This window comes from Oncorhynchus nerka, linkage group LG11 (assembly GCF_034236695.1).
Source record: "Oncorhynchus nerka isolate Pitt River linkage group LG11, Oner_Uvic_2.0, whole genome shotgun sequence".
In the NCBI taxonomy this organism is placed as follows: Eukaryota; Metazoa; Chordata; class Actinopteri; order Salmoniformes; family Salmonidae; genus Oncorhynchus; species Oncorhynchus nerka.
The window spans coordinates 52,799,555-52,827,076 of NC_088406.1; the positions used below are offsets into that span (position 1 = coordinate 52,799,555).

A 27,522-nucleotide genomic window follows, 5' to 3' on the forward strand; every position below is an offset into this window, starting at 1 on the left:
GACCATGTAATCTAACCAGGAAAAAGACTCTACATACACAGAATGCTGCGTGTTAATTAATATATTCTATATCATCCCTTTCACAGGCAGAGTGTTTTACCTGTCCAGCAGGGTTTTACTGTGCAGGCTCAGTACATCCTAACACAGAACAGGGGGTGGGAACACACATGCCAACCCCTTGTCTGAAGGGACACTACTGCCCCCCAGGTAGTGCATATTTGTCTGTATTGCAATAAGTGCCACGCATACCATAGTGGTCGAAGACATTGCTGAGAATGACACCAGACTATATGGCATCTGTGTGTGATTCTTTTTGTTCTCTAGGCACACGGTCTGGTGTGGAGTACCCATGCCCAGCTGGCACGTTTAGTGGGCAGACCAGCACGTCTAATAAGAGTGGGTGTGTGCCCTGCCCTCCAGGGAAGTACTGCAGCTCTGCAGGGTTGGCAGTGCCTACTGGGCAATGCTCTCCTGGGTGGGTGGCAGCGTTATAAAAAAAACACCATATTGAATCGTATCTTTGGTTCAGCATGTATGGTCCTTGAGATTTATGTTGCACTGTCTCTATAATTGTGTTCCCGTTTCTTCCTCTATATTCACTCTCTCCACCTTTCTTTCTTGTTTTTTCTATCTCGTTCTTTCTCTCTTTCTATTTGCTCTCTCTCTTTCCCTCTACCTCTCTCCCTCCTTCCCTCCTCTAGGTACCTTTGTATCCGAGGCTCTGTTACTTCTCAGCCAGCTGGAGATCCTACAGGTGGAAAATGCATCGCTGGGTCCTACTGCCCACTGGGTACCAGTCACATGCTTCTATGCCCGCCTGGCACTTTCAGCTCCTTAGAAGGTGACATTTAAACTGGGGACATTTCAATATGAAGATCTTTAAAAATATATATATATCCTCTACTGTATGTGTCACATTTATGTAATCGTGGTTGCTGTGTATGGCCCTTATAAATTATAGGTTTGTCATTATCTTTCATATAAAATGAACACATTCATATTGATTACATATGACTGTATGGAAGCCCTGAATTATATGAATTATATGAAAATGATGACCATTAATAAATGTATTGTATAATAATTCTATGGAAATGAACTCCATGTTTTCTGGTGTGTTTGCTGTGCAGGGGCAGTATCTGTGGCTGCGTGCCAGCCATGTGTGCCTGGGCAGTACTGTGCAGACTTTGGCCTTGCCTCCCCATCTGGTCCCTGCAGCGCTGGGTTCTACTGCCCAATAGGATCCAGAACCCCCATGCCAAATCATAATGCAACAAGTAATAATGAAACAAGTAATAATTGCAACAAGTACTTGAATCAGGTGTTCTAGTTCAGGGCTCCAACAAAATTGTGAAATGTCTGTGGGTCCCCGAGGAAAGGTTTGAAAATGGCAGATTCATTCAAAATGAGTAGAGACAGGAGTTTTTCCTGACTATGTGGGACCTAACCAGGAAAGACTCTGGTCTAAAGTAATAGACTAGATCTTGCACCCTGGCTATTTCTTTGACAGGTCATGGGGTCAGGTAAAACTCCAGGCCCCACTAATGATAATGACATAACATATGTTATCCCTGTTACAGGAAATGCAACTTCTGTATATCCTCCTCGTGATGGAGAGGTCTTGGAACAGATCAATGGAGACCTGTGTCCAGGAGGCCACTACTGTCCGATTGGGACAGCTCAGCCAATACCCTGCCCCCCAGGTACACTATATTATCATCAGACAAGTTCCAAGGGCAATAGAACCTAATAGGTGTAACAATAAAGCTGTCATTAAGGCAGCTCATTAGAAAATGTAATCTGGCACTGTCACTCGTGATCGATGTGGCAATGTTATGCTATTTCTATTTAGTGTGTGTGTGTGTATGTGTGTGTGTGTGCGTGGTTTGTGCCACCTTCGATAACACGTGATGTGGTCCTTTAACAAGATTAGACCATGCTAGACCAAAAATAGATCTTCCCTTTGTTTGGCAGCATGATTTATGTGAAGTGTCTACGACTGTCGCTAGATTGAATAAACTGTTCATTTAGTGCTCCAAGGTGTCAGATACAAGACATACTCTTGGCAGGCTACATAATGTCCCTCGTTGGTAAAAGGATGGTCTTTCTGTGGAACGATAATCAAACTAGATGCAATTATTAGATATACTAGAGCATTTCCCCCCCTAAACTCTCGTGGACAGATTACGCAATATTTTACTTCCAAGTTAACCGAGATGACCCCCCCCCCCCCCTTCTATTTCCTCTATTCCAGGCACCTTTCTGGGTGGATATGGTGGTCAATCAGAGGCAGACTGTGAGGCTTGTCCATCTGGATTCTACTGCCCTGTGTGGGGGCAGACCACCACATACCTCCACTGTCCCGAGGGTTGGTTCTGTCCAGTAGGCGCTGTATCAGGGCATCAACCAGGTAAACCGGGTACAGACGGGAAGAGAATGGCCTGGTTCCTCCTTAGGTTCCTTCCTTTGTTTTGGTTTATACTGGCCACTGTGCTTTTGCTTTGCCTGCTCTTTGGGGTCTGAGCAGGGTAATTGTAAAGCACTTTGTGTCATCTGCTCATGTAAAAAGGGCTTTATAAAACAAACTTGATTGTCTGCTCCATACTGCTGGTTATTATGTGCGGTCTCATTCTTCTCAAAGTACTCATCAGCCAGGGAGAGAAGGAGAAAGCCAGGGATGGGTGAATTACTGTAGATAAATGGGGATAATGTCCACTCATTGTTTGAATGGCATGACAATTAACAAAAGAAAAGTTGGCTGCTACACATACAGAATGGCGCTGTGCTAGCCAAAAGTTGTTTTTTTTCCCTCCTTTGGTGAGGTGCTGATTAACGGAAAATAAACTAGACAAATGAAAAAGAAAGTTGCACGCTCAAGAACAGATGCGTGTGACTTTCTTTTTCATTTGTCTATTTTCTGTGTCAAGTTGAATGTGCATAAACACTCTCGATTTCAATGGATTCATTTCCTCATCAGCAAGGTTCATAAATAGCCCCCATAAATAGTAGGATGCAACTCCTCCATGCTGCCACAGTCATTACACCCACTTCTCCCTGCAGTCCACAGGGTCTCCCAGCAGGGGCTAAATAATCCAATAGCGTTGCCATGACACCTAATTGAATATTTATAACGTTTGCTTCTGTTTCCTGTTTTGTTGCACTGCGTTTAGAATGTCAGTGCCCGTCTGGTCATTCGTGCCCGTATGGAAGTGCCAAGCCTGTCATCTGTGCCCCTGGCACCTATCAGTCTTTGACTGGTCAGTCTACATGCAAGACCTGCCCACCAGGTGACTACCATGAATGCCTGTATAATTCAAGGACACTTTTCTAGCATATTTTCAATGCTATTCGGCCTAAATCCTGACCAGGAAATCCACCCTTTTTAGCTAGCCCAGCTAGCCCGTTCAGATAGCTTGGTCTCAGATCTGTTTGTGCTGTCTTAGGGTCACTCATCTGGACCAGGCTAGGACTCCACACTACACGAAATTTGTCCACCATTTAGTATAGTTTATGTCTTTGGTAAAATAAAATAAATACTTATTGATAATAAAGAACATTCTTTTCCAGACAGCCTCACTCTTTACTTTTCTGTTCCAGGTTTTTATTGTGTGGAGGGAACCTCTGTCCCAACACCGTGCCCAGTTGGCAGTGTGAGTCAGGCTGAGGGGAGAGCATCTCAGAGGGAGTGTTCTCCATGCCCTCCTGGGCTCTACTGCAACAGCAGTGCTCTCACCTCTCCCTCAGGACCCTGCTCTCCAGGTCAACACAGGATAATGTTTTAATAACCTTTTAATATCATACATTTTCAGACTGCCCAGGTTAGACACACTATACAGTAATAACGTATGACTAACATTTGAATAAGATATTGTTTCAGGCATTGCCCATGTGCTTGGGGGACTCCCATTTTTTTCCGGCAGAATTGCTTGTGACCCTTGTGACCCTGACTTTGAATACCACTGCCTTAGGTGATGGCAATCTTGGTGTCTGTTTTTATTGACGAGCTGTTCATTGTCTTTCCTCCTGTATGTCTGAAAGGCCACTTCTGTTCCCGCGGAGCTACTGTTCCTGATCCAGTCTCCCAGACCTTTGGGGATGTCTGCCCTCTAGGACACTACTGCCCAGAAGGTAGTGGGTCGCCCAGGCCCTGTTCTGTGGGTAGCTACCTTCCAGAGAGGGGTGCTCCATCCCCCTCCCGCTGCTACCCTTGTCCCCCAGGAAGATACTGCCTCAACCCAGGCTCCTCACAATTCACAGGTGAGGAAAAACTCTCAACATTGCCTCTCTCTTATCAACTAATGACTAAATCAAACTAGTGCCTGGAGTTTTTCCTGGTCAGGTCACCAGGGGGTGTAATCATGACGCAGATTCTGTTGCAAAACGTTTCGTATGTTGCAAAACGTTTTACAACAGAAACCGTTTACTCCAAACTGAATGAGCAAACAAAAGTCTCTATTGGACAAATTGATCTATGTCCCTTCCTGTTCTATCTGCTCTGTTTGCTTCCGTTTCGTTCTTAAACGGTAAATGGTTTTCGTCAAACCAGGGCCTCCGGCATTTGGTCATGTGACCAGGAAAAGAAATCTGTGGCTACATATCATACAATTAGGCTCATTTTGCACATTTGTAATTTCATGTTTTACATAACGTTTGTACCTTGTTTCATGTTCACGTCAATGCCACACTCCTCTATACTGTAGGTCCTTGCTCCCCTGGTTTCTACTGTAGTGGCGGTGCAGACAGTGCTATTCCCCAGGCTAACTCCTCCCAGCTCAGCTGCCTTTGTGGCATGATAAAGGTCCATCCTACTAACCAAGATCTTTGTTCCTGGTTACACAACACTTCCTGCTCACCTAACAGTATAGATACAGGTAAGGCAGTGTATATTTGACCATCAGAAAATAAATGGTGGCAGACGGCCGGTGCTCTAACCCAATGTTAAAGGCCCAGTGCAGGCGTTTTTATGTCAATATCAAATCGTTTCTGGGTAACAATTAAGTACCTTACTGTGATACTTTTTATCAACAAAAGTCTGTGTGTTTAAGCTAGAGACTCTTTTTTTGTGAGATGAGTGAGGATCTTCTGAGCTGTTTCCCTCACAAAAACATCTGGAAAGATCATACGGTTTATTGAACTATTTAACCTAACCCTCATTCACAAACCTAACCTTAACCATTCATTCATTTTGACCGCTATGCCTAAATTAAAGTTTTTCTTTTGCTGGTCGACTATCCACTTCCGACAGGTCATGGACTCTATAGTCTCTTCTAACAGACTGTCGAATAGCTGGCCGGCATGCATGCAAGATTGATGATGGACTGTAGAGCTTGGAGGTGAATGCAAATGAGTTACAGTTGGAGGTTATAGCCTGGACATATGTTTATTGCGTCATGTCCATTTTTAGATGGAGATGGGAGCTGGATGGATGTCGTAGCTAGGCCGTGGTCAGGTCAGGCCTTGGCCGACTCTACACCTCATCTCAGGAGCCCACTTTATAAATGTGCTAACTTCAAAGGCGATGTATGTCCCAAAGGTATGCATTGCCCGCTATCTGAACTCTTGTACTCAAACGGTTGCTTCTATTTATGCCAATGGACTTCAAAAACGCTGCAACGTATTTAGTAGATAGTCAGGCTTTTTATTTCTTTAACCGTGTTGTATTAAAGCGTGTTTTCTTGTAGAGCATACTAATAATGGACTGGATTCATCTATTCTTCTTCCAGGTTTTCAAAGGGCTTTACATTGTATGGGTTTAAACTCACCTCATCCACTACCAATGTATAGCATCAACCACAATATGTGTATGACTTTCCTATAGGTTTCTACTGTCCTGTAGGATCGGCTTACCCTCAGCCCTGTGACACTGGCTTCTACTGTGGTCAGACTGGCCTGGAAGCCCCCAGTGGACTCTGTACCCCAGGCTATTTCTGCTCCAGGGGTTCCACGACCCCTCACGCCTCACTCTGCCCCCCTGGACACTACTGCCCCCAGGGCACACCTCTCCCTCTACCTTGCCCTCCTGGAACCCTGACGGGTAAGAAACAAAAACACTAGCCTGGTCCGAGATCTGTTTGTGCTGTATAGCCAACAACGACCTTAGGAGTTTGATACAGCAGATCTGGGACTAGGCTACAACAACACTGTTGCTTCACTGTTAATGAATCCCTGGTTGACTATGACGATCATTGCAGGATATTTTGAGATGTTTTAATATCCTGCAAGGATCCTATAGGTCAGGATACTGTGAAAGATTAGAGGATAGGCCACCGTTTAAAAAAAGAAAGTTGCAAACGCTATCAGGAAGTATTGTTGAAGAGTCACATCACCCTGTTGTTGCTGTCGATGTTGATGTCCTCACATACCCTGCTATCGAGCGTTTCTTATTGTACAAATTCAGATAGAACTTCCCCATTTCGGAACCATTTTCTTTCCTTTCGTGCCTACTGAACGTGACCCCGACCTAGGGCTGTCATCATGCTAGCTATTTACTGGTGCTGTGGAATATGAAAACGTAGTTCATTTAAAACCATTCTCCCCATGGCTACTATGACAGAGAGGTTGGTCACAATTTAATCTGTGTTTTGGAATGGGGCAATTAAAATAATCAATGTTCTGTAACGTTCAGAAAATGTTACGTAACGTTCAGAAAATGTTATGTCAGTCTGATGTGATTTACTGATGCTGACTCACAGATCTGTGCCACTGTGTGTTGTTAGGTCGATCAGGCGGGTCCACAGTGAACGATTGCCAGCCTTGCCCCCCTGGTCATTACTGCGATCAGATAGGCTTGGCCGAGCCCAGCGGTCAGTGTGCTGCTGGCTACTACTGTCCTGGGGGACAGAGCACTGATAGACCGTCGCAACATGTGTGTGGAGTTGGTCATTTCTGCAAGGAGGTTAGTGCAAATGTCCTCGGGGCTTGTGCAGTATACAGTATGGCTAATTTACTGTATCCATACTGTACTAGCATACCACCTAGAATGCATGTCCAATTCATTGCTAATATAATATCATACTATGTATTATATTATATGTTGCTGGTCTTTCAGGGTAGCGTGAGAGAGAGAGCCTGTGCCCCAGGCAGCTACCAGCCTAGTGAGGGTCAGCACCGATGTGAGGTGTGTCCTTCTGGCTTCTACTGTCTTGAAGAAGGTAAGCAAATATATCTTATAAAAAAAAAATTCAATACGTTTTTTTATTGATGCCTTGATAAAATAACAAGACAGACCCATCACATCATAGATAATCACACACACACACAATAAGTGACAAGTAAACATTTATGATTAATGATCAAATGAAATTAATGAGCAATTTACTGTTAAACCCATACGGCTAAAACATGATGACTTCCGATTTTTCTGTGGCACCCACTCCCATCAAAGTTGCCCATCCCTGCCTCAAACCAATCACCAGGACCACAATCTTCTTCCAAACACTAACAGAAACACATCCAGGTCTAGAATGGGCTGGAGCAGGGGCTGGGGGACCGCTAGCACAAGCCATATATTAATGTGTGTAGACCAGGGCTCTCCAACCCTGTTCCTGGAGAGCTACCCTCCTGTAGGTTTTTCGCTCCAACCCCAGTTGGAACCAACCTGATTTAGCAAATCAATCAGCTAATTATTAGATTCAGGTGCGCTAGATTAGGGTTAGAGCTAAAACCTACAGGACGGTAGCTCTCCAGGAATAGGGTTGAAGATGATTGGTGTAGACCTTGTTATCTTGCTTTAGAGTTAATCAGAAGAGACTCCTCACAATAAACAAAGAGATGACAATATCAGAACTTAGGATAAGACCCAGATGCAGACAGCTAGAGTCACAGATGTTTATTGACCCAAACAGGGGGCAGGCCAAAGACAGGTCAAAGGCAGACAGAGGTCCGTAATCCAGGACAGAGTCAATAAGGTACAGAACAGCAGGCAGGCTCGAAGTCAGAACATGCAGAGATTAGTAAATGGGTCAGAGTCAGGCAGGTACAGAATGGCAGGCAGGCTCGGGGTCTGGAAACAAGAGACAAAGGGCTGTGAGAAAACATGAAAACTGGGATGAATGCAGAAGGTACGGGGCAACAGAAGGACGAACAGCAGAGGGGCTAATGATCTTGGAGATCAAAGCGGGGGGTAAGTTTGCGGGACCTCACCCGGAAGAGGCAGGTCACAAGTGGACAGCCATACCCTCTGCCCGAGACGATCCAGGGGAGTCGAGGTCCGGTGGCAGTCCGCTTGTCGCTGATACCTAGAGGTGGTCTTGAGAAGACCCGACCGGGCTCTCTTCCAGGTACGGCGACAGCGGCGGACAAGCATCTGGGCCGAGGGTAGGCCGACCTCTTCCTCTTGCTCTGGGAAGAGCGGGGGCTGATATCCCAGGGAACACTCAAAAGGCGAGAGCCCAGTGGCAGAGCAAGGGAGGGTGTTGCGGGCATATTCAACCCACATGAGTCGCTGGCTCCAGGTGGTAGGGTTGGCAGAGAGAAGGCAACGAAGAGTCATCTCCAGGTCTTGATTGGCTCGCTCCGACTGGCTGTTGGACTGCGGGTGGAACCCGGAGGACAGGCTGGCCGACGACCCACTGAGCGTGCAGAATGCCTTGCAGAACCGGGACGAGAGCTGAGGGCCCCAGTCTGAGACCATGTCCACTGGGAGTCCATGGATCCGGAAGACGTGCTGCACCATGAGCTGGGCCGTCTCTTTAGCAGAGGGTAACTTGGGGAGAGGAATGGGTGGCTTTGGAAAACCGGTCCACTACTGTCAGGATGTCCAGGGATATGTGAGACCAGGGACGGTGAGGGACAGGCAGTGGTTGAAGAAGACCGCGCAGGTGGCAACGAACCCGGAGACGTCCGGGACCATGGTAGGCTACCAAAAGCGTTGTCGCACAAAGGCCAGGGTCCGACAGGAGCCCGGGTGAGAGGCAAGCCTGGAGGAGTGGGCCCACTCCAGGACAGACAAGCGGACAGAGTCAGGCACAAACATCCAGTTATCTGGGCCCATCCCTGGGGTTCAAATGGGAACGCCGCGCCTCATGGACTTGCTGAGTGCCGTTGCCAGACACGAGGTGGGAGGGATGGTCTCGGGGTCCGAGGGTGTAGCCGCGGGGCTATAGCAGTGTGACAGCTCTTCTGGCTTGATGTTCCTGGATTCTGGTCGGAAGGAGAGGGAGAAGTTAAACTGGGTGAAAATCAGGGTGGCGGAGCGGAGACATTCCAGGTTCTTGTGGTCCGTCCACACAATGAAGGGATGTTCCGCCCCCTCCAACCAGTGTCTCCACTCCTCCAATGCCATCTTCACTGCGAGAAGCTCACGATTCCCCAGTTCTTCTCCATGGCATTGAAGCAATGGGAGAAGAAGGGGCAGGGATGTAACTTGAGGTCCAGGGCAGAACGTTGGGACAGGACATCCCCCAATCTGACATCCGAAGCATTGGCCTCCACCACAAACTGACGGGACGGGTCAGGATGAACCAATAGGGGAGCAGTGGTGAAGCGGTGCTTGAGGTCCCGGAACGCCGGATCAGCAGCTGGGGACCATGTGAACGGAACCTTGGGAGAGGTGAGTGCAGACAGGGGGGAAGCCAGAGTGCTGTAACCCTGGATAAAGCGGCGATAGAAGTTGGCAAATCCCAAGAAACATTGCAGCTGCATTCTGGGCGTAGGTGTGGGGCCAATCCACCACGGCTCTCACTTTCCCGGGATCCATCTGTACATTCCCAGCAGCGATGATATAACCAAGGAAGGAGATAGTGGAGCGATGGAATTCACATTTCTCCGCTTTCACAAAAAGCTGGTTCTCCAGGACGCGCTGGAGGACCTGTCGGACGTGGAGCACGTGTTCTTGGGCTGAGTGGGAGAAAAAGAGGATGTCATCGAGGTAGACGAAAACACAGGTGGGATACTGGGGATATTGAGGAATATGGGCGACACCTGGAGGGGGTTGGAGACAAGCACAAAGACAGGTGAAACAGATCAGTGTGTTACAGACAATACATCCATTTTCAAGCTTCATCAGTTATTTTTATGTGCTGAGTGACAGGAAGTTGTATGCAGAGTGGTAAACCAACAATCGAACCCTCTAACGTCAAAAACTACAGACCGGTATCCCTTCTTTTTTTCTTTACAAAACACTTGAGCATGCTGTCTGTGCCCTCATTATCTCTCATAATGAGCTTCTAGACCCTAACGAGTCAGGCTTCAAGTGAGTCATGGCTATTTCCTTGCCGTCAAAATTTGCTAAAAAAATAGTCCTCTATCCATCGCTATTATAATTTTTTATGGTCTCTGACTGTCTAGCTTTTTTAAAATGAAAGTTAGCAAGCTGAACAGAGTGAAGAGACTGTTAAAAAGAAAAAGGCTATTACAACCTCTTTGCAATAAGGAATTGAGACCAAAAGCTTAAGAGAAGTTTCAAGTGTAATTTCAAGTTATACCAAGGGTACAGTCAGCTGAGTACATGCATTTAAAAGTTCACAACACATTTTATACTCTTCCCTTGTACAGACGTGGCCAAAAGTTTTGAGAATGACACAAATATAATACTGAAGTATAATTACAAGCATTACATAAGTATCAAAGGCTTTTATTGACAATTACATGCAGTTGATGCAAAGAGTCAATATTTGCAGTGTTGACCCTTCTTTTTCAAGACCTCTGCAATCCGCCCTGGCATGCTGTCAATTAACTTCTGGGCCACATCCTGACTGATGGCAGCCTATTCTTGCATAATCAATGCTTGGAGTTTGTCAGAATCTGTGGGTTATTGTCTGTCCACCAGCCTCTTGAGGATTGACACAAGTTCTCAATGGGATTAAGGCCTGGGGAGTTTCCTGGCCATGGAACCAAAATATCAATGTTTTGTTCCCTGATCCAGTTAGTTTTCACTTTTGCCTTATGGCAAGGTGCTCCATCATGCTGGAAAAGGCATTGTTCGTCACCAAACTGTTCCTGGATGGTTGGGAGAAGTTGCTCTCAGAGGATGTGTTGGTACCATTCTTTATTCGTGGCTGTGTTCTTAGGCAGAATTGTGAGTGAGCCCACTCCCTTGGCTGAGAAGCAACCCCACACATGAATGGTCTCAGGATGCTTTACTGTTGGCATGACACAGGACTGATGGTAAGGTAGCACTCAACTTGACTTCTCCGGACAAGCTTTTTTCCGGACACCCCAAACAATCGGAATGGGGATTCATCAGAGAAAATGACTTTACCCCAGTCCTCAGCAGTCCAATCCCTTTACCTTTTGCAGAATATCAGTCTGTCCCTGATGTTTTTCCTGGAGAGAAGTGGCTTCTTTGCTGCCCTTCTTGACACCAGGCCATCCTCCAAAAGTCTTTGCCTCACTGTGCGTGCAAGTGCACTCACACTTGCCTGCTGCTATTCCTGAGCAAGCTCTGTACTGGTGGTCCCCCGATCCCGCAGCTGAATTAACTTTAGGAGATGGTCCTGGCGCTTGCTGGACATTTTTGGGCGCCCTGAAGCCTTCTTCACAACAATTGAATCGCTCTCCTTGAAGTTCTTGATGATCCAATAAATGGTTGATTTAGGTGAAATCTTACTGGCAGCAATATCCTTGCCTGTGAAGCCCTTTTTGTGCAAAGCAATGATGACGGCACGTGTTAACCATGGTTGACAGAGGAAGAACAATGATTCTAAGCACCACCCTCCTTTCGAAGCTTCCAGTCTGTTATTCGAACTCAATCAGCATGACAGAGTGATCTCCAGCCCTGTCCTCGTCAACACACACACCTGTGTTAACGAGAGAATCACTGACATGATGTCATCTGGTCCTTTTGTGGCAGGGCTGAAATGCAGTGGAAATGTTTTTGGGGTTTCAGTTCATTTGCATGACAAAGAGGGACTTTGCAATTAATTGCAATTCATCTGATCACTCTTCATAACATTCTGGAGTATATGCAAATTGCCATCATACAAACTGAGGCAGCAGACTTTGTGAAAATTAATATTTGTGTCATTCTCAAAACATTTGGTCACCACTGTAGGCGTCCGCTCCCCAGCTATACATTTTATGATCTCATTGAATTTCCCTCTGGCTCCCCTGTGGAATGTCCATTATCCTCTTTGTTTAGCCAGAATACCACCTCATCCATCTTCCGTTCTGGGCCTGTCCCTGCTGTCTGATACTGGCAATTTCTTCTTCTCTGATTAGGTCATGGTTTCTAAATTAGCATACATACAATTTCATGACCTAAACTTCTTGAATACTAAACAGTAATCGTTCACTACACAGGATACAAACAAACTACAGTTTAACTTGAAACATGGTACATTTTAATATAATCCATCAAGACTGTAAATGTAGGTCCATCATCATTTCTACACAGTTTCGATTTGGTTTTAGTCATTTTATCGACGATTGAGAAACATTTTCCTCCGGTTTTATTCCATGCACTTGTCATCTCCCGTTTGGACTGCTGCAACTCTCTGCTGGCTCACTGCTTGTGCCATCAAACCCCTGAAACTCTTCCAGAATGGCTCAGCCTGCCTCGTGTCTCACTTTCCCATGTTCTCCCACATCAGCCTGCAATCTGGCGCCTAGTTGAAACTCACATATATTTCAAGACCATGTCAGGACAGTCTCTGCCAATTTTCCTGAAACATCTGAGAACCTTTTTTATTGCACTTGTCTGTTCTCACTAGCGTTGACTTTGCTGATAGTTGCTTTATTGAGGAAAAATGTTGACTTAAATATGACTGTGATATGTGGTTGTCTCTAGCTACCGTAAAGTGAATGCACTAACTGTAAGTCTCTCGGCATAAGAGAGTGATAAATGAACTAAATGTAAAATAAGTCATGTATCATTTTTTTATATTGGTAATATACACTGAGTGTACAAACATTTATGCACACCTGCTCTTTCATGGACTGATCAGGGGAATCCAGGTGAAAGCTATGATCCCGTATTGATGTCACTTGCTAAATCAACTCTAGATCAACTTCAATCAGTGTAGATGAAGAGGAGGAGACAGGTAAAAAAATATTTTTTTAGCCTTGAGACAATTGATAGATAGATTGTGTACAGTGCCATGCAAAAGTATTCACCCCCCTTTCCATTTTTCCTATTTTTCTTTACATTACAACCTGTAATTTAAATGGATTTTTATTTGGATTTCATGCAATGGACATACACAAAATAGTCCAAATTGTTGAAGTGAAATGAAAAAAATGACTTGTTTAAAAAAAGAAAAAGTTAACGGAAAAGTGGTGCGTGCATATGTATTCACCCCCTTTGCTATGAAGCCCCTAAATAAGATCTGGTGCAACCAATTACCTTCAGAAGTCACATAATTAGTTAAATAAAGTCCACCTGTGTGCAATCTAAGTGTCACGTGATCTGTAACATGATCTCAGTGTATATATATACGTGTTCTGGCTCTGGATAAGAGCGTCTGCTAAATGACTTAAATGTAATGTAAATGTTTCTGAAAGGCCCCAGAGTCTGCGACCCCCCAAGCAAGGAGCACCACCAAGCAAGCAGCACCATGAAGACCAAGGATCTCTCCAAACAGGTCAGAGACAAAGTTGTGGAGAAGTACACATCAGGGTTGGGTGATAAAAAAAAAATCAGAAACTTTGGACATCCAACGGAGCACCATTAAATCCATTATTAAAAATGGAAAGAATATGGCACCACAACAAACCTGCCAAGAAAGGGCTGCCCACCAAAACACACGGACCAGGCAAGAAGGGCATTAATCAGAGCGGCAACAAAGAGACCAAAGATAACCCTGAAGGAGCTGCGAAGCTCCACAGCGGAGATTGGAGTATCTGTCCATAGGACCACTTTAAGATGTACACTCCACAGAGCTGGGCTTTACAGAAGAGTGACCAGACAAAAACAATTGTTTTAAATAAAAAAATAAGCAAACATGTTTGGTGTTTGCCAAAAGGCATGTGGGAGACTCCCAAAACATATGGAAGAAGGTTCTCTGGTCAGATGAGACTAAAATGGGGATTTTTGGCTATCAAGGAAAACCCTATGGCTGGCGCAAACCCAACACCTCATCACCACGAGAACACCATCCCCACATTGAAACATGGTGGTGGCAGCATCATGCTGTGGGGATGTTTTTCATCGGCAGGGAAACTGATCAGAATTGAAGGAAGGATGGATGGCACTAAATACAGGGAAATTCTTGAGGGATACCTGTTTCAGTCTTCCAGAGATTTGAGACTGGGACGGAGGTTCACCTTCCAGCAGGACAATGACCCTACGCATACTGCTAAAGCAACACTCGAGTGGTTTAAGGGAAACATTTAGATGTTTTATTTTGCATCTTCAAAGTGGTAGGCATGTTGTGTAAATCAAATGATACAATCCCCCCCAAAATCTATTTTAATTCCAGGTTGTAAGGCAACAAAATAAGAACAATGCCAAGGGGTGAATACTTTCGCAAGCCACTGTATGTGTGCCACTTTATTAAACAGTGAATAGGCAAGGCAAAATATTTAAGTGCCTTTTTATTGGAGTGTGGTAGTAGGTGCCAGGCGATTATACCCTGATGAAGACAGCTTGTCTGTCGAAACGTTGAACATTACATTTTTGCATCTGAGCTCTGAGCTCCTACAGTGTTCCACTCCGCTAGCCAGCACCTCGCTTAAATAGGTGTGTGTTTCTTTCGTCTTTAGATTAGCAGGTGCCAGGTGCACTGGTTCAAGAACTGCTGCTGGGTTTACACTTAACAGTTCCGGTGTGTATCAAGAATGGTCCACCACCCAAAGGACATCCAACCAACTTGACATAACTGTGGGAGGCATTGGAGTCAACATGAGCCAGAATCCCTGTGGAATGCTTTCGACACTGTTTAGAGTCCATGTTCTGACATGTTGAGGTTGTTCTGAGGGCAGAACAGCCTCAGGGGTCTTCTGGAGGGGGGGGGGGGTTCAAAGTTTCAAAGTAAATGGAAAACTAGACCTGACAATCTACTTTCTAAGATGAACATGTACTCTGTACGTGGTGAATAAACGTTGAATAAATGTTCAACTTGCACTTTGAAAAAAGAGCTTTATAAAATTAATTTGATTCATTGATTGATTTCATCCACCCTGAATCCAGGAAGGACACACTTGGTTCCATGCGGAAGAGGATTCTATTGTCCACGTGGAACAGCCAATCAGCATCCTTGTCCATCCGGGACCTATGGAAACTTATCAGGATTGGCTGACGAATCAGAATGCTCTTTGTGTGAACCGGGGATGTACTGTAAAGGAACAGGTATATATTAGCCTCATCCCATAAGTCCCTGGTTGCATCCCAAATGGCACCCTATTCCCAATGTAGTGCACTACTTTTGACCAGGGCCCATAGGGAATAGGGTTCCATTAGTGCAGGGTATAGCAGGCTATCATTTGGTACCCAAACTGTATGTGCTCTAGCCAACTCTTCTATCGTCCGTTGTCATGCCATACAATATCATAGGAGTTAGGCTAGAGCACATGCAGGGATGATGCTAGATACCGTATATATAACACTAACAGTTCATTTGAGTTCATAATCATGTTATTTTACATTGTTTTTCTGAATATTTTTTTTGGAAGGGAGAATTTACCCCAGTGGTCCATGCAGTGCAGGGTTTGTGTGTTTTGGGGCCGCCTCTCAACCCTACCCCTCAGACAACATCACAGGTGCTCCATGTCCTCCTGGATTCCACTGTCCTGTTGGAAGCTCCGTACCATCGCCCTGCCCTAAAGGCACATTCAGGTACCCACTGCCTGTGATATCTATACAAAATAAAGGCAGCTGTTAAGATATTGTCAGAGTATGTTTCATATTTACATTTTGTGTGGGACATTTTATTTTATTTTATTTTTTGTTGTTGAATTTTACCCCTTTTTCTCACCAATTTCGTGGTATCCAATTGTTTAGTAGCTACTATCATGTCTCATCGCTACAACTCCCGTACGGGCTCGGGAGAGACGAAGGTTGAAAGTCATGCGTCCTCCAATACACAACCCAACCAAGCCGCACTGCTTCTTAACACAGCGCGCATCCAACCCGGAAGCCAGCCGCACCAATGTGTCGTTGGAAACACCGTGCACCTGGCAACCTTGGTTAGCGTGTACTGCGCCCGGCCCCGCCACAGGAGTCACTGGTGCGCGATGAGCCAAGGATATCCCTACCGGCCAAGCCCTCCCTTACCCGGACGACGCTGGGCCAATTGTGCGTCGCCCCACGGACCTCCCCGTTCGCGGCCGGTTGCGACAGAGCCTGGGTGCGAACCCAGAGTCTCTGGTGGCACAGCTGGCCATGCAGTACAGCGTGTGTGGGACATTTTGATAGATTTCATATTTTCATATCCTTTCCAATATTATTGTCACTAAAACATGTTTTATAATATACATATAGTGTATAACAGTTCTAAGTATTCCGTAACAATGTGTACCCACCTGCCATGATGGTAAAACTTGACAGATCTGTAGCCTTGTTAATGTTCAGGGCGTATATTTTCTTGCAGTCAGCAAAGTGGGCTAACGGAGCCCTCCCAGTGTCGTAGATGTGTTCCAGGGTTCTACTGTGCAGAGCCAGGCCTTAAAGCAGTCACTGGAGCCTGTCTGCCAGGTGAGAGATCAACACTTATTTAGCATTTAAGTATTAGTATTGTATTGAATTGGGGGGGGGGGGGGAGCCCCGCCTGGGACTCATACCATGTTACCGTTACGCTAAGACGTCCAAACCTATTGACGAGTTCACTAGGTGTTGGGTTAAGGTCGCTACATTATCCCCTTCCTTCAGAAGAGCGTGTTCTCACGCTTCTCTTTTCCAAGTCCCTCACGGGTACATGCCTCTCTGATGGCCTCATGTGCACCATTACCACTTCTGACACCAAAGTAGCGTTTTGAAGGGTTGTACTGGCCGGGACACGAACCTGGGTCCAGCAACTGTCAAGCCAACACCTTCACCATGACACCAAGACATCCGAACCCATTGTTGAGACAGCTATGTGATGGGTTATAGTCGCTACACTATTATTTTTCCATTTTCAATCTATTATTCCACTTGAAGGACTTCATAGTGTTGCTGACTGTGCTCGATATTGCAACCGTTATTTTATTATGTTATTTTATTGGGTTACTTTTTATAATTTTTTTACTTTAGTTTATTTGGTAAATATTTTCTTAACTATTCTTGAACTGCACTGTTGGTTAAGGGCTTGTAAGTAAGTAAGCATTTCACGGTAAGGTCTACATTTGTTGTATTCGGCGCCTGTGACAGATTTGATATGTTTGATAAGTTTGATATGACATGTTCAGTGTGAAAGGCACCTACATAAGGCCGGACCTCATAACACTTTCAACTGCTTATGTAGTGCTTATGAATGCAATATGTATGTATGAATGCATTATGCATGTGAAATCAAATCAAAGTTTATTTGTCACATATGCCAAATACAACAGGTGTAGTAGACCTTACAGTGAAATGCTTACTTACAAGCCCTAACCAACAGTGCAATTTTTAAGTAAAAAATAGGTATTAGGTAAACAATAGATGTAAAGAAATAAAAACAAAACAGTAAAATGACAGTGAAAATAACAGTAGCGAGGCTGTATACAGGTCGGTGATCAGGCCTACACTGTGTCGTGTGCAAACTTAATGATTGTGTTGGAGTCGTGCCTGACCATGCAGTAGTGGGTGAACAAAGAGTACAGGATGGGACTGAGCACGCACCCCTGAAGGGCTCCAGTGTTGAGGATCAGCGTGGCATATGTGTTGCTTCCTACCCTCACCACCTGGAGGCGGCCTGTCAGGAAGTCCAGGATCCAGTTGCAGAGGGAGGTGTTTAGTCCCAGGATCCTTAGCTTAGTGATGAGCTTTGAGGGCGCTATGGTGTTGAACGCTGAGCTGTAGTCAATGAATAGCATTTTCACGTAGGTGTTGCTTTTGTCCAGGTGGGAAAGGGCAGTGTGGAGTGCAATAGAGATGGCATCATCTGTGGATCTGTTTGAGCGGTATGCAAATTAGGGTGAGTCTAGGGTTTCTGGGATAATGGTGTTAATGTGAGCCATTATCAGCCTTCAAAGCACTTCATGGCTACGGACGTGAGTGCGACGGGCCTGTAGTCATTTAGGCAAGTTTCCTTAGTGCTCTTGGGCACAGGGACTATGGTGGTCTGCATGTGCTATGAAGTTTTCAATTGAAGTGTTACCATATATTTGTAGGTTTCTACTGCTTGGAAGGGTCCCAGAGTGCTGCCCCGATGTCAGGTGTATTTGGAGGTGTTTGTAACCCAGGCCACTACTGTGAGAGTGGGACCAGTGTGCCTGCATCCTGCCCTGCTGGCACCCATCACAATAACACCGGAGGGAAGAAGAGCGATGACTGCAAGCCATGTCCTGATGGTAACTTAATGATCTTCAGAGAGACTTGAGCTGATGACATTTTAAAAATTGTACGGATGCCCCATCACTCTACTACTACGATTAGTTTGTCTTGGCTGTTTAAGAAATCTGTGTCTCCTGGCTCATAGACTACTTTCAGGATAAGGAGCCATCTAACATTCAGTTGTAAAATACTGAACTTGTCCTTTTTGATGAGCAAATAATGACATTCGGATGTAAAGATTTCTCTGTGAAACGTCCATTCATTGTATCTCATCTGTTCTCATCTCTCAAAAAACAAACTGCATACAGTATTTGATGTTGTTTGTGACATTGTAGGTTGGTTCCAGGACTTGGAGGGCCAGAGGGAGTGTAAGCCCTGTCCCCCTGGCTCTCACTGCCCGACCACCAACACAACTGGCAGCACCAGTGGCCCCATCACCCCTCTGCCCTGCCCAGCTGGCTATGTCTGCCCCAGAGAGAGCTCCTTCAGCCAACCCTACCCCTGCCCCAAAGGCACCTACAGCCCTACTCTGGGTCTCACATCCCTTGGTGAGAAATAATATACTATAGTTAGGGACAGGAGTTTTTCCAGACCAAACAAGGTATATGTATGGCCAGGAGTTTTTCATCACAGCCAACAGCTGACCAGGAAAGACTCTTAGCCCTAGCTTTATCTCTAACAAGCGCCCGAAGGGCCCAGAGGTTTTCTTGGTCAGGTAATGCAGCAACAAGGACAAAACTCCTGGCCGTACATGTATTATCTGCCTTATTTGAAATGGTAAAGCCATAACCCTTTGTATTAATGATGTTTTGATTTTTATTTTATTTTTCTTCAAATAAAATTGAATTTTGTTGTGTCAGAGCTAATGCATACGTTTGTTCCACTGCGGTTACAGGGGAGTGCTTGGTTTGTCCGGCGGGCCAGTTCTGTGGATCAGAGGGTCTGGTTGAGCCCACTGGACCCTGTGCTCCTGGGTTCCTCTGTGTTACCAGGGCCACAGTGCCCAACCCCACCGACAACAGGACAGGGTCAACCTGCCCCCTCGGATCATACTGCCAACTAGGATTCAGAGCAGGTACAGTACAGAGGAATTGTCTCTATACTCTGAGGGCCCATACTCAGACTTGAGGTAAATAGACTTAACATGGACTTCAGTCAATAAAACATGGACTGACAGTAAGTCAACAAAAATTGGACCTAAGTCCATGGTAAGTCAACTTATCTCAAGTCTGAGTAGAACCCATAGGGCATTTGTCTTAAGATGTTTGTTGTTGTTATTATGATAAGAACAAATGGTTACCTGCTATGTGTACATTTTTTATATGTACACTACCGTTCAACATTTTGGGGTCACATACAAATGTACTTGTTTTTGAAAGAAAAGCATTTTTTTTGTCCATTAAAAAAACATCAAATTGATCATAAATACAGTGTAGACATTGTTAATGTTGTAAATGACTATTGTAGCTGGAAACGGCAGATATTTTAATGGAATATCTACGTAGGCCTCAACTGGCATGTTCTTTAAATAGTACCCGCAAAACACCAGTCTCAACGTCAACAGTGAAGAGGCGACTCTGGAATGCTGGCCTTCTAGGCAGTTGCAAAAAAAAGCCATATCTCAAACGATTAAGATGGGCAAAAGAACACAGACACTGGACAGGATATTTTTCTTTGCAACTCTGCCTAGAAGGCCAGCATCCCAGAGTCGCCTCTTCCCTGTTGACGTTGAGACTGGTGTTTTGCGGGTACTGTTTAATGAAGCTGCCAGTTGAGGACTTGTGAGGCATCTGTTTCTCAAACTAGACACTCTAATATACTTGTCCTCTTGCTCAGTTGTGCACCAGGGCCTCCCACTTCTCTTTCTATTCTGGGTAGAGCCAATTTGCGCTGTTCTGTGAAGGGAGTAGTACATAGCGTTGTACGAGATCTTCAGTTTCTTGGCATTTCTCGCATGGAATAGCCTTCATTTCTCAGAACAAGAATAGACTGACAAGTTTCAGAAGAAAGTTGTTTGTTTCTTTTCATTTTGAGTCTGTAATCGAACCCACAAATGCTGATGCTCCAGATACTCAACTAGTCTAAAGAAGGCCAGTTTTATTGCTTCTTTAATCAGGACAACAGTTTTCAGCTGTGCAAACATAAAAAAAAGGGTTTTCTAAGAATCAATTAGCCTTTTATAAACTTGGATTAGCTAACACAACGTGCCATTGGAACACATGAGTGATGGTTGCTGATAATGGGCCTCTGTACGCCTATGTAGATATTTCATAAAACATCTGCCGTTTCCAGCAACAATAGTCATTTACAACGTTAACAATGTCTACACAGCCTCCCGGGTGGCGCAGTGGTTAAGGGCGCTGTACTGCAGCGCCAGCTGTGCCATTAGAGACACTGGGATCGCGCCCAGGCTCTGTCATAACCGGCCGCGACCGGCTTACCAGGTGCACGGTGTTTCCTCCGACACATTGGTGCAGCTGGCTTCCAGGTTGGATGTGCGCTGTGTTAAGAAGCAGTGCGGCTTGGTTGGGTTGTGTATCGGAGGACGCATGACTTTCAACCTTCGTCTCTCCCGAGCCCGTACGGGAGTTGTAGCGATGAGACAAGATAGTAGCTACTAAAAACAATTGGATACCACGAAATTGGGGAGAAATAGGGGTAAAAAAATACTAATTAAATTTAAAAAACGACGTCTACACTGTATTTCTGATCAATTTTATGTTATTTTAATGGACAGAAAATGCGACCCCAAACTTTTGAACGGTAGTGTTAGTTGGCGAGCAGAGGTTCTAATTTTTCTACGATTTAATATTAAGTCAGTTTGTTTGAATGAATACCAACGAATCAAACTAGTAACTCATAGGTTATCATTGCGCAATTATCATTTTACCAAATAAAAAACGAGTCATGTCTGTATTGCTTAAACAATGTTCGACCTCGTGTTAATGGTGGGAAACCCTTGTAGGTGCTTGTGCCCCTGGGTTCTTCTGTGACTGGGGCTCCAGTAGTCCTGAGGAGGCCCTCTGTCCAGCAGGCTACTTCTGTCCAGGAGGAACTAGGACCCCCCTGGCCTGTCCTGCAGGGACACACAGCTCAGTGACAGGCAACAGCCACCAGAACAACTGTACAACATGTCCTGATGGCTACTACTGTCAGGGTGGGTGAGATGGTTGGGTTTCAACTTCAAACAGGATTATCAGTGTCATTTTAAAACCTTAAGATCAGCCATTAGTTTAACATTTAATTATATCTGATGATATATTTCATGTTAGTGAAATGATTTTGACAACAAATATATTCCCTAATTCCTATCAATTGTGGTATTTCCACCAGGTTTGAGGTCATGTTATTCCAGTTGAATTCCTATATCTTGCGTTGGACATAGAATTTTGGTTCAAATTGACGCCAACTCTGTGGTAGAATTCACCAACCCTTTCCACTTCATACGTTAGTAGGATTCTGTGTAATGTTTCTCATGTCATGTGTGGAGCAGGAGAAGGGGTGGTCTATCCAGTGGTCTGTCCTCTTGGTCACTACTGCCCTCCTGGGTTGGCCGTGGGTGTGAAGTTCCCCTGTCCCCCTGGCACAGTGCAGAGCAAGCCTGGAGCCTCCAGCCTGGACCACTGTCTACCATGCCCTGCAGGTGAACCTTACACAGATCTATACATTACCACCGACTAGGGTTTCAACATTCCGGGTAAAACATATCTTTCGCGTTTCAAATGACATCATCCTTTCCCCTATCCAGTGCACTCCTTTTTGACCAGAGCCAAAGTAGTGCGCTGTATGGGGGAATAGGGTGTCATTTGAGACATACTCTCGTATGTCCACAGGGATGTTCTGTGCCCTCCCTGGGCTCTCCCAGACAACGGGGCCTTGCCAGGCAGGATACCACTGTCCCCCAGGTGCCATCACACCCAATGCTACTGAATACGAGGTACCGTTGTAGTAATATTGAATGAGGAGGCACAAACAACAGTGGTCACGTTTTGATATGTTGACTCTTTCTGTGCGTGCCATACCCAAGTACCCTACAAGGGACATTTTACCACACTGTGATGGGGAGTTGATCAAAATCAAACGGCATACAAGGAATTCATGTTTCTTCGTTGTGTTGTTTTCCAGCAGAATTCTACCAGTAATAATCTGTGCCCCCGTGGCCACTACTGTCCAGCTGGCACTGGCTACCCTCTTCCGTGCCCACCGGGCTCTCTCTCCAGCTCCCTGGGACTGAGGGGCGTAGAGGAGTGCCAGCCTTGCCCCCCTGGGCACTTCTGTGACAGGCCTGCGCTGACCGCGGATGCCGCCCCGTGTAGTGCTGGGTAACAGAAAAACATGCTGCTCGTCTCCTAATGAGGAGCCCTCAGCTAATGCCTGAGCATAATGCAACTAAAACTGATACAATTTATGTAGTTCATCTGGCAGTTTATCTCTCTATCTCAACTGACCTGGAAACAGAGGAAAGGAAATGACTCAGAAAATGCAGTTGTTATGCTCACTGAATTTATGTTCCTCTTGTGCTCATTGCTGTTAGAGAAAGGAACAAAACAGACTCAAATCAGCCAATCAAGAGATACAGATTGAGATAAGCATTTCTTGGCCATCTATTGTATATATCTACACTCTACAGTTTGTGGTTGACTCTTTCTCTCCTTACCTAGGTATGTGTGTCTAGGGGGTAGCTCCAGTACCCACCCCTCTGATGGTCTCCATGGTTACCTGTGCCCCACAGGGCATCGCTGTCCTGTTGGCACAGCTTCAGCGGTACCCTGTGAGCCTGGCACCTACAGTCCTGCCCCTGGTGCCGCCCACTGCCTCACCTGCCCTAATGGCACCATGTGTCCCTCCTCTGCCACCCAAGAGCCCTCTCTCTGCCCTGCTGGTGATTATAACAAATACAATCATAATGTTATAGAATGTAATATCACTATTACTTCTCAAATTAAATGTAGAAATTGCATCTTAATGTGAAGTAATGCATTTCAATACATTTGAATAGAATTCACATCATATACAACACGCTTCATTGCCAGTGATTCACTAGTATGCTGTAAGTGAATGCACTTATTCACAGCAGCCGTTTTCCGCTTCTCTCCTTTTCCCACCCAGGTCACTTCTGTCCTGCCCGGTGTGTGTTACCCCTGCCCTGTCCTGTTGGGACCCTCAGTGAACAGACAGGAGCCCCCTCGCCCTCTGCATGCAGGCCCTGCCCCTCTGGGCTCTACTGCAGCTTGCCTGGCTCCTCACTACCACAAGGTCTAGTCAGAGAATAGAAAAGCAAAGAATAGATCTGTAGTAACAGTACTATACTCTTAGAAAGAAAATATGCTATCTAGAACCTAAAAGGGTTCTTCGGCTTTCTCCATGGGAGAACCCTTTGAATAACTATTTTTGGTTCCAGGTAGAACCCTTTCCACATAGTGTTCTACATGGAACAAAAAGGGTTCTCTATGGGGACAGCTGAAGAACCGTTTTGGAACCCTTTTTTGTAAGCGTATATATACTGCGCAGAGCTGGTGAACCTTTGGCATTGTAATTCCATACAGATACAGTTGACAATTAATAATGTTGGTAATGTTTTTTTGTTTGTTGAATAATTGGGGTCACTACATGACCAAAAGTATGTGGACACCTGCTCGTCGAACATCCAATATCACAAGCTTTAATATGGAGTTGGTCCCCCTTTGCTGCTATAACAGCCTCCACTCTTCTGGGAAGGTTTTCCACTAGATGTTGTGACATTGCTTCGGGGACTTGCTTCCATTCAGCAACAAGAGCATTAGTGAATTCAGGCACTGATGTTGGGTGATTAGGTCTGGCTCGCAGTCTGCATTCCAATTCATCCCAAAGGTGTTCGATGGGGTTGAGGTTAGAGCTCTGTGCAGGCCAGTCAAGTTCTTTAATGGCGACCAGCTTTACATCACTCCAGCCGGGGGGGGGGGGGGGGGGTGTTTACTGTTTACTGTTGCCTTGTTTTATATTAAATATGAATTTCTTGCACTGATGACCATTGACTAGATGTTATGCAAGGAACCAAGCAGGAGAAGCAGACTGGATAGAGTATAGAAGCAAACAGGCTGGTGTGATTCTGTGTTTGGTTGTTGTTACCAGGCCAGTGCCAGCAGGGCTACTTCTGCCAGCGTGGAGCACATAGTCCAGCTCCCCAGAGCTCAGCCATCTTTCCCAGGAACGGGCCCTGTCCTGTGGGCCACTATTGCCTTTCTGGGACCCTCTCCCCACTGCCATGTCCTGCAGGCAGCATCCGAAACCACACCGGTACTTATACATCAGCGTGATAAGGATTCTTGCTGGGATTCAAGCCAACACAGATTAACGACCTGTCTACTGCGATGGACTTTTAAAGGTGATATATGCTTGAGCTGACATCCACGGCGACCCAATCTCAGAGAACATCTGGGAATTGCCTTTAAAGGTCTATGACAGTGAGCAGGTTGTTCATTTGCGTTGATTTGAATCCTGGCCTTACTTAGTGCTGTTTTTTTTGTGTATTTTGTACAGTCGACTCCTGATAACTGCATATTGGTTCAGTGTAAACTACAAAGTGCCCTTTAAAACCAGATACACCTTTTTTTGTTGTTGCTGATATCGGCATGTTGCGCTTTACTGCTAAATGGCATGCATTTATCAGGAGTCAATAGTGATCTGAATACTTACTGGCTCATGGCGGCACATTGCCTTGATTCAAAGATGTGATCTGAATAATGCTAAACGAATGTAAGAGTCTGAATGTCCTTTGTTACTGTTATCCAACAGGTGGGTTATCCTTAGACAGCTGCTCCCCTTGTCCCCATGGACACTACTGTTCCATTGAGGGCCTGGCCTCCCCCAGTGGTCTGTGTGCTGCTGGCTTCTACTGCCCGTTTGACTTCTCCTCCACCACGCCCTATGCTTTCCTCTGCCCTAAGGTGAGCCTTGTCCTGCTTGCCTCACTCCTGTCCATCTGGACTACAGTAGAACCTCAAAGATTTGAACCTCACAATGTGCGGACTGACTGGTCAAAGGAATGGTCAATATCAAACCGGGACATGTATTAAATATTTTCTTTTGTGGTTTGATGTGATTTTTGACATTGCAGTGTTCTGAATGACCACCATTCCCGACGTGTTCGTATCTCTGAGGTCCTGTAGTAATGAATAATAATGGTAACAGTTCTAGAAACAGGGGTAGATAGATGAGGAGGAGACAGTAAGAGTGATGTACGCAGGGATCAAACCCCAGTCTCTGGGGTCGATTGTGCTACCACTCAACCACATCCTCTGCACCAAATGACTTCGACAAACTCAGCTCATCCATGTACAACACCCATCCATGTACAACACCCAGCACCTACTACCATACCCCATTCAAAGGAACTTAAATCTTGCGTCTTGCCCATTCACCCTCTGAATGGCACACATCCACAATTAATGTCTCAATTATCACAAGGCTTAAAAATCCTTCTTTAACCTGTCTCCTCCCCTTCATCTACGCAAATTTCACTGGATTTAACAAGTGGCATCAATAAGGAATCATAGCTTTCACCTGGATTCACCTGGTCAGTCTATGTCATGGAAAGAGCCGGTGTCCCTAATGTTTTATACACTCAGTATATGTTGATGTATGCCGTTTTTTGTGGTGACTTTCAATTTCAATAATTCGCAAGAGGAGCAGCATGACAATAACATGATTTGAAGGTATGACTACGTGAGACCATACCTTTCCAGACACTTCAGATCTGCAAACACTAAAGGGTTAGGGCCAAGAGACTAGCTCTGAGACTACTGAAATGTCTCCCTACCCAGGGTCACTACTGTCCAGAGGGCTCTCCCCTGGCCCTGCCCTGTCCTACAGGAGAGTACCAGCCCAACCCAGGCTCTGACTCCTGCATCCCATGCCGCCCAGGCTTCTACTGTGAGGAGGCCATTGTTGGAGAGCCCTGGCCTTGCCCCCCTCACTCCTTCTGCCCTGCAGGTACACATACATTGGTTAAATGTTGGGCCAGGTGTTTTTCCTGACTATATGACCGTACCAGGAAACACTCTGGGACCTAGATATGAACCCAAGGACTCTTAATTGACTTTGTCAAGGGTTCATTATTACAATGGTTCAGTTTTTCCTGGTCAGGTCACAGGATCAGGAGAGACTCGAAGCATTAGTTATACACACCAATATTAAGTTAATATAGACTCACCTGGCCCATATCTACGAGAATCCAAATACGAAAACGTGATTACCATGCAACAAGCGTTACTAGGAATTGGTCTAGGTGTGTAGGCCTACACAGAACCTCAACATCAACTGCAAAAAATGCAACCTTATCATACTGTTTTGACCTTTGTCTTTACCAGCCACCATGGTTCCCCAGCCGTGCCCCAACGGTACGTTCACCCCTTCCGACCAGGGGGGGTTACAGGAAGAGCGGGAGTGTCTGCCCTGCCTCCCAGGGAGGTTCTGCAGGTACGATAACAGAACACTTTCTTCTCATTAACACTCTACAGTTACTCACTAAACTCTCAGCTACGTACCAAATAAGAAAGGACCTCAAGCATGTGCAGTTCGGTGATTATGGTTCAAGCAGTGGCGTGCCGTGGGCCTGGGGGCTGGGCCTTCAGTGAGGTCCTACACAGTCCCACCCGAATGAATCCACCTCTTATTACCATCATTATGATGCCATGGCTCTAGACACTATACATTTAGAAAGAAACGCAGTATAAAACCAGGCGTTGCGTCACCTTGAAATGGACATTTTTATTCATAGAATTGCAGGGGAAGAGTACAACACCTTTTCATTGTGCAGCTCCCGTTGCCCTGCGCGCTTGTTCGTTGAGCTGTAGATCCACTCGGGTGTCCCCAAAAGTGCCCAGCCGTGTCTCATTGCTGCCTTGGTTAGACAACTCAAGTTTGCAAAGCCAGTGTGGCTCCAAACACCAAATCTATCACTTGCAAATAATAGGCATTCCCAGCAGTACAGTTTGCAGTGCTTCTCAGAGCCTGTGAGCCATTGACAGCGCTCGTAGTTGGAACTTTGAAACCCCTTTCCCGCCTGTGACAGGCTTTGTAGCGTCGGCGTCGGGCGACCTCTCCTGACAATGTCTAACTTTTCTTGAAAAGTTTGTCTTGAGAATGGCGTTATAATTATATCCTCGACCAAATCGATATCTTCTCCTCCTTCCGCCATTGTGGGTTAAAAA

The 27,522-nt window shown here is 45.5% G+C and overlaps 1 protein-coding gene across 2 annotated transcripts in view; it reads left to right on the forward strand.

Moving 5' to 3' along the window:
• The first annotated feature begins 92 nt into the window (after window positions 1–92).
• Window positions 93–27,522, forward strand: part of si:ch211-286b4.4 (uncharacterized) — a 57,555-nt gene continuing 30,125 nt past the window's right edge. For both annotated transcript variants that reach the window (XM_065024648.1, XM_065024649.1), the window contains exons 1-30: window positions 93–207; window positions 325–475; window positions 702–841; window positions 1,131–1,277; window positions 1,581–1,703; window positions 2,255–2,410; window positions 3,171–3,287; window positions 3,598–3,759; window positions 4,039–4,257; window positions 4,701–4,871; window positions 5,405–5,533; window positions 5,819–6,034; window positions 6,717–6,895; window positions 7,049–7,151; window positions 15,068–15,226; window positions 15,550–15,712; window positions 16,467–16,570; window positions 18,169–18,348; window positions 18,667–18,879; window positions 19,227–19,406; window positions 21,297–21,488; window positions 21,825–21,974; window positions 22,165–22,268; window positions 22,457–22,653; window positions 22,993–23,213; window positions 23,441–23,587; window positions 24,443–24,607; window positions 25,106–25,257; window positions 26,134–26,302; window positions 26,680–26,788. In XM_065024648.1, the coding sequence (XP_064880720.1) occupies window positions 168–207; window positions 325–475; window positions 702–841; window positions 1,131–1,277; window positions 1,581–1,703; window positions 2,255–2,410; window positions 3,171–3,287; window positions 3,598–3,759; window positions 4,039–4,257; window positions 4,701–4,871; window positions 5,405–5,533; window positions 5,819–6,034; window positions 6,717–6,895; window positions 7,049–7,151; window positions 15,068–15,226; window positions 15,550–15,712; window positions 16,467–16,570; window positions 18,169–18,348; window positions 18,667–18,879; window positions 19,227–19,406; window positions 21,297–21,488; window positions 21,825–21,974; window positions 22,165–22,268; window positions 22,457–22,653; window positions 22,993–23,213; window positions 23,441–23,587; window positions 24,443–24,607; window positions 25,106–25,257; window positions 26,134–26,302; window positions 26,680–26,788 (4,658 nt within the window). In that variant the 5' untranslated portion in view covers window positions 93–167. The remainder of the gene's footprint in view (window positions 208–324; window positions 476–701; window positions 842–1,130; window positions 1,278–1,580; window positions 1,704–2,254; window positions 2,411–3,170; window positions 3,288–3,597; window positions 3,760–4,038; window positions 4,258–4,700; window positions 4,872–5,404; window positions 5,534–5,818; window positions 6,035–6,716; window positions 6,896–7,048; window positions 7,152–15,067; window positions 15,227–15,549; window positions 15,713–16,466; window positions 16,571–18,168; window positions 18,349–18,666; window positions 18,880–19,226; window positions 19,407–21,296; window positions 21,489–21,824; window positions 21,975–22,164; window positions 22,269–22,456; window positions 22,654–22,992; window positions 23,214–23,440; window positions 23,588–24,442; window positions 24,608–25,105; window positions 25,258–26,133; window positions 26,303–26,679; window positions 26,789–27,522) is intronic.